We start from the raw sequence: 12,007 nt of genomic DNA on the forward strand, positions 1-12,007 counted from the left end.
ATACAAATTTAGCACGTGTGCAAAAGCCGAACATGAGCTCTACCCCTTATTCATAGCCATCGCCTTGGTTCCTATGGGCCCTAGATGAGCCCGCTACAAAATCAAGGAACCCATGATTGTCCCAACCCCTGGTGGGCGATGAACTGCCCCACCTCAAGGGGTATCAACTGCTACATATTACACATCATGCTCTCCATCCCTTGGAGCCTCGAGCAGTGATGAAGAAAAATTAATCAAAGGAAAAAGGCATATGAAAAAGGGTGGAAAAACAAAAGGCTGGGGTAATTCATGTACCACGATTTTCTCCCTCCTACACTCATATACCCAGGGGTGGGCTTCCCTTGTTATACCTACCCAATCCACCTTGACATGTGGTCTGGATGATTCCCCTGATCTCCACTCCATTCCATCATTATATCATTTGCCACCTACCTCTTAAAGGATGTACTATGGACATGCCATCCCCTTCAGAGGTTGAAACCACCTAATAGGGTCCCTGGTTAACCCCCTTTTGAGATTGGAGACACTTGTACTTGCCAAAGCCCATTATGGAAGGTCATGCTACCATGAAGTGCCCCATTTATCCCATGACCTGTAAGCATTATTACTTGATTATTCTAATGATTTTTTGTATTGGAGGGAAATGGGATGCATTAGATCTTATGCAAGATTGTAGGTGGGTCTTCATTTAGGGCTTGGTCTCCCTATACAGGGTCTTAGCCCTCCAGAGGGCCACATTGACACTTGTAGGGTGAGCGTTGAGAGCCATGGACCTCCACCATAACAGATATTACATCATGGATTCCCGACAACGTTCATTGATTGCTCGTGTTCCACCTTTTGGATGAGGATGACTCACCTAGTCCACCATGCACAACCGGATCCACAGTTGCACCATACACTTGGCAGATGTCCCAAGATGCCTCCCGTTGCATATGGAGGGTTTATGTCATCACTCCAACCCTTATAGATGACCTACAAGTGTATTTGATCCATTTGAAGACCCATGAGGATGTCCTTGTGTCCCCACACCCACTTGGGAGCACCACAGGTTCTTGATTGGATAACAAGGGGCCAACCCCTTGTCCACTATGTTTGGAGTCCATTTCTTCATCATGGCACCCCTTGGACTTCATCAGGCCTCCTCAAAGGCCCAACGACTCACTTTGTTGATCAGTTGACTCTATTGAGAGGCTTATCTTTACATTATTGAGCTATTTGGTGGGCTTGTCACCAAAAGTTTTGTTATTGTGCACATTATTTTATTTTAGGGGCTAAATTAGGCCTAATTAGCTAAATCAAATTCATTAGGAAGTGTATAAATAGAAGTGTGATGGAATCATTTGATCATCATTACTTGGATTGGATCATTCTCTCTTGTGAAATTTTCACTATTCTTTTTGGAGGACGAAATTGAATGGATGGATGAGTTTTGATGTTTTGATCTCTTCATTCTAGTCTTGGAGCTTCTATATTGGCATATAATGATGATTGGATATACTTGTTCTCACATGTAAGTGCTCTTTTAATGCTACTTTGTCATTTTCTTATGTCACATACATGTTGCTGGGGATTTTCGCCATACTAGGCTGAAATTTGCCACTTTTCTTGTGTGAAATGGTGGAAATTTGTCTTTTAATAGCGTTGCATCATGTCATGGGCCATGTTTGAATAAGTGAATATTCCTTGAGATATTTTGTTGAAATTTTATCTTGATAAGTCATCATATATTGCATATCAAAGTATAAAGACCTTGAAGCAATTGTCCCATGCCATAATTGCCATGCGAAATTGTTCTAGAGGCCTCCTTGACTAAGTGAATCCATCCTAAGCATTGGAAACTCCTTGACTCTTTTTTCCCCAAAGGATTAGGCACTAATCCTCCACTGTTGATCACTTTAAAGCATATCTTTCTCACCTTCTCTCCTTCTAGGCCTAGCCCCAAAAGGTGACCTAGGGCATCATTTTTCTCATAATTCACCCATCAAAAAAATTCAATCTCTTTCCCTCCACTGCGCTGGTGTGTCTCCTAGGAGCCCTCCAAATTTGAGGCAATTTCGACAATGGGATCTCGAGATATTCCAAGCCCTAGCTCTGAGATCAATTCTTGCCCTTGGTTTCCCTTGGCTAGTGACCTCACAGGGATCATTGCATCAAATTCACTGAAATTTTTTCCTTTGATCCCTTTCCCCTCCTCAATTAGGTCAAGGACATTCTTAATTGGTCTACTCTGCCCACTTGACCTAATTTGGCTCCACTTGGTCCCACAACTCTTTTGAAGATTACCTCACAAGGACCATTTGGAAACCAAGTTTTCACAAGGGTTTTCACAAGGGTTTTTTACAAACCCTATCCCTTGAAATCCCCTTGGCCCTTCTTCGAGAGCCTTAGACCTTGCTTCTCAAGCAAGTAAACCATACATTTGAGTCTCTCTTGTGAATAAGCCTTAGGAATCACTCCTTATCTCTACATTGACTCATTCATCTAGTGATTCCCTTTTTACTGGGTCTCCTCCCTTCGGTGAAATTCCGTAAAGAGCAGGGAGCTTTAGCTGAGGTGACAATGGGCTATTGCTCCATTATTTCCCTTCACTTAGTAGTGGCCCCTTTCGGATCCCCTCCTAGGACCCCTGCTAGTTTGAGCGGTAATAGGTACCATATAAAGTCAGTAAGCCTTTTCTGGGTTTTGGAGATCTCGTGTTCTTTAGCCTCTTAGACACAATTTGAGACTAAAACGCCTCTCTGCTACTACCAAACTCAAAAACTAACACTCCTTAGTGAGGAAGGTGTTCTCCACTATACCCAATTGTTCTTTTGAATCAATGAACTTGGCCCTACCTAGAGCCTTTGTGAGTATATCAGCCACTTGCTGGTCTGTGGGAACATGCTGTACCTAAATTGATCCACATTGTTAGTGTCTGACATTTGTGATACCCCATCTCTTCAGACCATCAAGCTAATTTGACTCCTTGTCACTGGAAATCATCATGAAGAGAACATTCTAGTAGTCATTGTGCACCATGCTGCTGCTCATACTCTGATCTCACACTGTTGATGTCTCTGTGCTAGAGTGCCTTTGGCTGGAACCACGCCTTGCTTTCTGCAACTAGGTGATTTGCAATACCTCCGCCTTGTCTCTACACTACTGTCATCACCACACCTGTGTGTATTGATCTCTTAGAACCTGAAGATCTAAGCTTCCATAGGGATGCTCCCTCTGAGTCTCAACCTCTCCTTATCTATTGTGTCTTTGCAACTTTCCTCGAGTGTCTGACTGGCCTAACTGGCTTTGCATTGTCTCTCGAGAATATGACTGCCCTTTGTTGACACTTTGATCCTCTTGCTACTCTACTACTATGGGCTCAACAAAGGTACTGATCCATGTGAAGACTACACAACAACTAGATCTGATCTACTGATCGAGCCCTCCATGACTAGATCTAGACCTCTTGCTGCTCTTCCCAAGGACCCTGCTCGATCTGGCATACTAGAGTATCATACACCTCCATCTGATGATAATGCTGCAAACATAGCAAACTCATCTTCCAATTTGGTGGACAAGTCATCAATCTCTGTCGACGCTGATGTTTGCTTCTCCTTGTCCTTCTTCCTCTTCAAACACTTGCTAATGTAGTGACCAACCTCACCACATCTGAAGCACTTGACCTTCGATAGGTCCTTCTTCTTCTCTCCTTGAGAGTTTTGTCCTTGGCTAGGACCTTTCTTCGCTTTACCCGTGCAAGAGCGACGTTTTCTTCTTCCTTCTATACCTTTGTTCCCTTGTTATTGCTGTTAGTAGTACGCTCGACGAGATTGAGCCTTAGCTCCTCTTGAGTGAAGTCACTCCACAGGCATTCCCAATCTAGTAGCTCATATTGTCTAGTAGTCACCTGAACGAAGGTTCACCATTCCTTGGGAAACCCGTTTACAGCTGTGCGCACTTGGTCATCTTCTGTTGACTTCTCTCCAACAACGACAAGTTCATTGCGAGCACCCTGAATTTTGGTGAGATAGGATGTAACGTTCTCAGCTTTTTGCATTTTGACCATTCTCAGCTTCTCCTTGAGAATCATCTTCTGACTCTCAGAAGGATCCTGGTACAGTTTTAATATGGCATCCCATATTTCCTTTGCAGTTCCCTTTTCTACAATATGTGGGACAATATGATCTTGAACCCCGTCTAAGATCAACCTCTTTGATTTGGCCATGTCCTTCTTGTAATCTAGTAACTGGATAGGATTTGCTGGTACAACTACTACTGTTGTAACAAACTCCTTTAGATCATGCTCATGCAAAAGGAATAACATCTTGGCCTTCCAGATGTCAAAGTTGGAGGATCCAACTAACCTGTATTCATCTCTGAGCCTTGTTGCGACCTTGAATCTACCTCTACGTGAGACGTCTAGCCCTCTGTTGCTACACAATCTAGTAGGGGTACCTAAGGGACAACTACTAGACCAAATGACAATAATGGGACAAAGACCCACTGTTACCTCAGGCGTGTCCCCTACTCTTTATAGACTTTCACCAATGGGAGGAGTCCCGATATAAGGGAAATCACTCAAATGATAGGATTAGTGGCGAGGTATAAGGTGACTTCCAAAGCCCATTCAAAGGAGAAACTTAGATAATGGCTTGATTACTTCTAAGGTAAGATAATGGCTCTCCAAGAAAGGCTTAAAGATGGAAATGAGGATCTATACATTTGAGATAGTACAACAACATTAGGTGTCCTAGAACTAAGATTTCCAAGATGGTGAAGGACCACTCAACCAACTCTTTGAAATATGTAATTGCTTTCAAGGTGGATGATGCTAAAGTTGAGAGGACTAGGTTGGGTCCATACAAGACCTAGGGTTTTAGGATTGATCACAAGCAAGAGACCCGATAGGACACTAGTTCAAGGTAGGGCAAAGAAGGCCAAAGGAGATCAATTTCAATGGGAAAATGGCCTTTAAAAGTCACTAACTAGAGATGTGAAAGATTAAATTTGAAGCTCGAGCTAGGGTTTGAGTTTTCTCTCAAACTAGCAGTGGAAAATGCCTCTTATTTTGAGGAACGCTAGAGAAGACAACAATGCAGTTGACTATCCACTTAGTTTCTCAACATCATCTCTCTAACAAATTTCGCACAAGGCCCTAGCTAGTCGTCTAAGGTTAGGGCAGAAATTTGGAAAAAGGTGAGAGGAAGAAGTTTAAGGTTGACCAACAAGGATTAGGACCAATGCCTTTTCAATTGGGAGAAATGGAGTCTAGATTTCATTTGATGAAAAGACTTCACTCTATCAAGGAGTCTTATGTAGCCTTCACTAACCCTTGGAGGCAACAACTCGAATACAAAAGGAATTTATACTTTGCTTAGCAAGAGATGATGGAGTTTCAAGGGTGCAAGATAAGACAAGCCTCTAAGAACATTCGATCACATTCCCTAATGAGTAATGCATCCAATACTTCAATAACCCAGTGCTTTCAATAATTCACATAAATTATGGCACAAACAAGATTATGAAAAGACATTCCATACATTAGACATGTAATAATATAAAGATATAACATCAAAAACACACAACGAAATGCGAATATATCCATCCATCACAATTGCAATTAGAAGCTCTAAGGTAAGATAGTGAAAATCCCAAACATCAAAATGCATCAAGCATTGCCAATTTCGTCTGTGAATTGTAGGTCCGAATTCTTTTACAATAGAAAATCCCAATCCAAATGATGATGAGTTACAAATGAGGCTTTTCATCTATTTATATGAGCCTTTACGAGTTCGATTTGGTCTAATTAGCCTAGTCAGCCCCTAAAATGACTTTAATATGCAAAATAACAACCCTACCACAAGCCCACCAAATAGCTCAAAAGTATACAACAAGCCTTCCTAATGAGGCTGAAATGTAAAATAATGGTGCAAAAGGGCTGTTGGAAGGCCAAGATAAGTCCTAAGTCCTCCATGCACCAAGATGAAGAGGAGGGCTCTCAAAATGATGACTAAGGTGGTGGCCCCTTGGTTTCCAGGCAAAACATCTATGGTGCTCCCAAGTGGCTGTGGGGAACAATGAATGGTCTCATGGGTCTCCAACTAGATCAAACATGTTGATGCTCCATCAATAAGGGCTAGAATGATGATACGGGCCCTCCCATGTCTCTTCGAATGAGACAAAACCCCATGTGGGCTTTGGATCAACTGGCAAGTGTCCAGTGCAAGTATGTGGCCGGCTGGGCATCGTGGTCCAAGTGCATCATCATCTCTATATAGATAGGGCACGAGCAAGCAATATGTGGTGCTGAAGAAGCCCATGGCATGGGAATCAATGCTTCTTGTGGTGGAGGGCCTATAACTCTCAACACTCACCCTACAAGTGCCGTTATGGCACTCTGGAGGGCCTAGGCCTCGTATAGGGAGACTAAGTCCAAATGGAGACCCACCTCTAATCTTGTATCAGATCCAATGCATCTCCTCACCTTCTAGTACAACAATTCATTAGTGCAATTGAGTAAATAAGTTTGCAAACTAGGGGCAAAAGTGGACACTTCATAGTGGCATGCTCTTCCAAATAGGCTTTAGAATGTACAAGTGTTTCCTTGCTCAACAAGAGAGGTTAATAAAGGACCCTATTAGGTGGTTTCGACCTCTAAGGGAGTGACAAGTCCATGGCACATCCGTCAAATGGCAGGTGGCATGTGAAATGATGGTGGAATGGAGTGGGGCAACAGGGAAGGCTCCAAGCCACATGCCATGGTACAAGGGTAGCTATAATGAGGGAAGCCCACATTGGGTGTATGGATATAAGAGGGAGCAATCATGGTGCATGAGTTACCTCGACCTTTGTTTTTCCACCCTTCTTCATATGTCTTTTTACTTTTCTTGATTTTTCTTTTTTTAACTGCTCAGGGCTCCAGGGTATGAGAGCATGATGTGTATGATGAAGCAATGATCATTGATTATCCCCTTATGGTTGGGCAGTTCATCGACCACTAGGTTGGGACAATCAGGGGTTCCTAAATGATGCAGGGGGCATTCATAGGGGCCTTAGGAACCAGGGTGATGGCCATAATGATAAGGGGTAGAGCTCATGTTTGGCTTTTGCCCACGCACTAAATTTTTATGTCTTGACCATCTTTTGCGTTTTATGGTACATTTCCTATTGTAAGTGGCCAAATTGTGCTTTTAACTTTCTTTTTAGCTGCATCAACCTTCGGGTCATTGTTCTAGGCCCGTCCCAAAGTGTGGACAAGGGGAGGCGGAGGCGAACACCCTATGGATCCAATGGACAAATGTGGACCCAGATGGGAAAAGTGTGCAAAGGAGTTATAATGAGCAGAGGAGAGTGAGATATACGGTATTGGGAAGCGAGACCACACAACCAAAATTAGGGTTTCCTATGTAGTGCCATTCCTAAAGCTAGTAGCCAATAAAGGAGATCCCATGAGACTAGGATACAAGATTAACCACCAAGTTGTGACAATGGAACAAGAGTACAATCCAAACCCATTCTTTCCGTCGAATCCCCCCACTAATCCATGCCCAAATATGTCCAAGAAAAGCAAGCATAAACACCCAATTACGTAATGAAAAGCCATACCTTCGAGGTTGGAAGGCCTACCTTCAAACATACGATCATAACAGATGGGAAAGACACATAATGACTGGCTCAGGTGGCAGAGAACGGTGGCATATTGAGCTCTATTTGGTGGTTGCAAGGGGATGTTGGCTGCGACTGAAGACAAATCTAGGAGAAAAATTCTCCGATAGGGGTCACCCATTGGTGGTGGGTAACACCTCCCTCTGCGTTTGAAACCAACTTGCTCTACCTCTAGGACCCTAATTCGGCAGTTGGCAGCGGAAATGAGTCCATTCCGACAACTTGTACTAGGGTTTCTGGCTATTCACACTATTGTGTACGACGTCCTTTGCAGATAATTCAGCCTCCCTCTTTCCTGTTTCTCAGACACTGGAAATATTGAGGAAATCTTCCTCCAAAATCTCTACTGCAACCCTTGCTCCGATGCTTTCCCTAGCTTTAACTGTGCCCTTTTTGAATACTTGCAATTGGGTAGTCGAGTTGCTCAACTCATATATTGTGTCCTCTCCAATCCCTTCGACCTGCTCATATAATCTTTAGTTGTAGTCTCAACGACCACTATTAGCTCTCAACCGATGGTTGAGATCAATTTGACTTCATCAATAGAAGCCTCTAAAGCAAAATTGATCTACCTTAATTAATTCATTTTAATTTACCACTTTTCTTAAGTTAGACTTAGGAAATAATTTTGTTGTGTCAAATTTATTTAATTAAGGTGTTTCTGAGTCTTATCTTGCAAAACCTTTCCTAGTTTTTGTAGATCTCGTGTTCATTAGCCTCTTAGACTTAATCTGAGACTAGAACACCTGTCCACTGCTACCAAACTCAAAAACTAACACAACTTGTTCCATCTTGCACTTGTCACTTTGTTCCATCTTCAAATGTCTTCCTAGCTTATGATTTGTTAACAAGTTATCATGCTTAGACATGGGAGGATTATTATAAGGCCCTATTAAGTGCTTCCAACCCCAAGGGGAGGAACAATTCCTAGGTTGACCCATCAATCAGCAGGTGCAAGGAACATGTTCTCTACCAACCTAAGGTACTGCCTCTTCATCTTGAACTTCCCATATGGGCATCATCATAATGTTTACTGTTACCCCCTCACATCTAGGGGTAACTAGAGGATATATATATGGCCGTCATCATTGGGATCACTATCTACAACGTGGATCATTGAAGGATATATATATATATATATATATATATCCTTCAATGATCCACGTTGTAGATAGTGGTCTATCATTGGGATAACTAGAGGATATATATATGGCCGTCATCATTGGGATCACTATCTACAACGTGGATCATTGAAGGATATATATATATATATATATATATATATCCTTCAATGATCCACGTTGTAGATAGTGGTCCCAATGATGATGGCCAACCATCTCCATATATAACAGCCAACAGATGCCTCATACATGTCATGCTTAGCTCATATGTTTGATCAGTTCACTCATTGAGGATGGTGGTGATCCAATTCAATGTTTCATATGAAGTGTTTAAGTGTCATGCTTAGCTCATCTGTTTGATCAGCTCACTCATTGATGATGGTGGTGATCCAATTCAATGTTTCATATGAAGTGTTTAAGTGTAATGTCTTTGGCATTTAAGTAAGGATCATGGGTTGAAATTACATAATGAATCACGATGCTTGGAAATTATACTTGTTTTCTTGTTTCACCTTGGTGATCATCATATGTATTCTAGTCGAGTGTTGCCACTCTTGGGGTGAGGGGTACTATTGGGGCCTTGATAAGTGTAATGTGTCCATATCTTTTCTATATTTAATACATTCGAATGTCTCCCCTACCTTGTCCTCTGTGGCCTAAGGATATATATATATATATATATATCCTTCAATGATCCACATTGTAGATAGTGATCCCAATGATGATGGCCAGCCATCTATATATATATGTATATATATGATATATCCTTCAATACATTGTAGATAGTGATCCCAATGATGATGGCCAACCATCTCCATATATAACAGCGAACAGATGCCTCATACATGTCATGCTTAGCTCATCGGTTTGATCAGTTCACTCATTGATGATGGTGGTGATCCAATTCAGTGTTTCATATGAAGTGTTTAAGTGTCATGCTTAGCTCATCTGTTTGATCAGCTCACTCATTGATGATGGTGGTGATCCAATTCAATGTTTCATATGAGGTGTTTAAGTGTAATGTCTTTGGCATTTAAGTAAGGATCACGGGTTGAAATTACATAATGAATCATGATGCTTGGAAATTATACTTGTTTCCTTGTTTCACCTTGGTGATCATCATATGTATTCTAGTCAAGTGTTGCCACTCTTGGGGAGAGGGGTAGTATTGGGGGCCTTGATAAGTGTAATGTGTCCATATCCTTTTTATATTTAATACATTCGAATGTCTCCCTTACCTTGTCCTCTGTGGCCTATATATCCTTCAATGATCCACATTGTAGATAGTGATCCCAATGATGATGGCCAGCCATCTCTCTCTCTCTTTATATATATATCCTTCAATGATCCACATTGTAGATAGTGATCCCAATGATGATGGCCGACCATCTCCATATGTAACAGCCAACAGATGCCTGATACATGTCATGCTTAGCTCATCTGTTTGATCAGTTCACTCATTGATGACGGTGGTGATCCAATTCAATGTTTCATATGTCATGCTTAGCTCATCTGTTTGATCAGCTCAGTCATTGATGATGGTGGTGATCCAATTCAATGTTTCATATGAAGTGTTTAAGTGTAATGTCTTTGGCATTTAAGTAAGGATCACGGGTTGAAATTACATAATGAATCATGATGCTTGGAAATTATACTTGTTTCCTTCTTTCACCTTGGTGACCATCATATGTATTCTAGTCAAGTGTTGCCACTCTTGGGGAGAGGGGTACTATTGGGGGCCTTGTTAAGTGTAATGTGTCCATATCTTTTCTATATTGAATACATTCGAATGTCTCCCCTACCTTGTCCTTTGTGGCCTACCTGTACCCTGCTGTCCCCTGAAATTTGTTTTGGGGGGTGCGGGGGGTGGCTGGGTGCGTGGTGGTGGGGTGTGGTCTCCAGACTACCCATGTCCCGGAAACTTGGTCTAACATACAATTTAACTTGGTTCAAGTGTAATGCTGTGGGTTATAATTGATTGCAGTCAACAGTTTTTCTGCCAGTTATAGAAGTCCAAAAATATTTCCAAGGGAAAAAATGGATGTTGTTCTATGTCATTACTTTTAAATCGGCAAAGTCACTTGCATCCTTCATTTTCATTTTTCTTTATATTTTTTTTTCTGAAACACTTTACTTTTATTTCGAAGAGGATAGGATTGTCAGTTTTGTGCCTTTTTTTTTTAAATTTTGAAGTAAATATGGTTAGAAAGGTTTTGTAGATTTTAATTTATCATAATTGATCTTAATTCTTTTGAGTTTTGCAGATGGACTGAGTTGATTGTGAGCGACTAACTATCCGTCCTGTCATTTGAATCCTCAACTGTGCATTTAGGTGGCAACTAAAAACTAAATTGTTGTAATGACTCCGTGAATTTATGGTTCAGGTTCCTTCAATGAGGCAATTACACCTGCACGTTATCAGTCAAGATTTTGATTCTCCTTGTTTGAAGAATGCAAAGCATTGGAATTCTTTCACTTCTTCATTTTTTCGGGATTCAAAAAAGGTCTTGACAGAGCTGGAATCACATGGAAAGGTGACCACATGCAGCAAGGAAGAAGAAACTAGGCTTCTCAACTCTCCACTGAGTTGCCACCGATGCAGGAGCATACAGAAAGATATTACACATCTGAAAGATCATATTCGAAAATGCACAGTACCTTTCCCTTCTGAAATGATCCCTTTTACATATTCTTCTAGTTTGTCTGCGTAATAAGACCATATCAATAATTTGTCTGCGTAATAAGACCATATCAATAAATACCTAATACATCTCCCTACGGAACTGTTAGCTTGTGTACATGTTTCTCATTTTTATACCTAGTATGCTCATAATTGAAATCAAGTCCGCGAGTCTCTGTTTGCAGGCAAATCAGCTAGTAATTACCCAATGCTTAGTCAAATGATTTCCCATTGATTTAAAAAGCTCTAATTCATGCGATATTCACTTTACTAACTTTTGCACTATAAAAATGAAATGATTGGGAACGATAGAAATTGATTTATGTCATCATCCTTTGTTTTTCTTCCTTTTGGGTTTTTAATAGTGTTTGTTTACACGCGAACTGAAATAATTAGTTTTAAAGCACTACAATTCAGAAAAACAAATTGTTCTTTTTTGGTACAAGCAAATGACAATCTTTGGAGAATGATCAATGTGAACAGGATTACAATACGCTTTTCATGCTTTGGTACAAAGTTCAAATGTTCATCTTCTTATAATGATCAATGTGTACAGGTT

General features: G+C 41.1%; 1 protein-coding gene across 3 annotated transcripts in view; it reads left to right on the forward strand.

Annotated features, from left to right (window-relative positions):
- LOC149183946 (transcription factor bHLH140-like) overlaps positions 1-11,797 on the forward strand; it is a 138,250-nt gene extending 126,453 nt beyond the window's left edge. For 2 of the 3 annotated variants that reach the window (XM_089417337.1, XM_089417336.1), the window contains exon 4: positions 11,153-11,797. In XM_089417337.1, coding sequence (XP_089273463.1) covers positions 11,153-11,479 — 327 coding nt within the window. In that variant the 3' untranslated portion in view covers positions 11,480-11,797. Of the gene's footprint in view, positions 1-11,032 lie in introns of all 3 variants that reach the window. The other variant, XM_089417339.1, reaches the window with a different exon arrangement.
- Positions 11,798-12,007: the final 210 nt, after the last annotated feature.

The sequence above is a fragment of the Pinus tabuliformis genome, chromosome 3_2, assembly GCF_031772625.1.
Source record: "Pinus tabuliformis cultivar Carrire ecotype Pingquan chromosome 3_2, CPIR1, whole genome shotgun sequence".
NCBI classification, from domain to species: Eukaryota; Viridiplantae; Streptophyta; class Pinopsida; order Pinales; family Pinaceae; genus Pinus; species Pinus tabuliformis.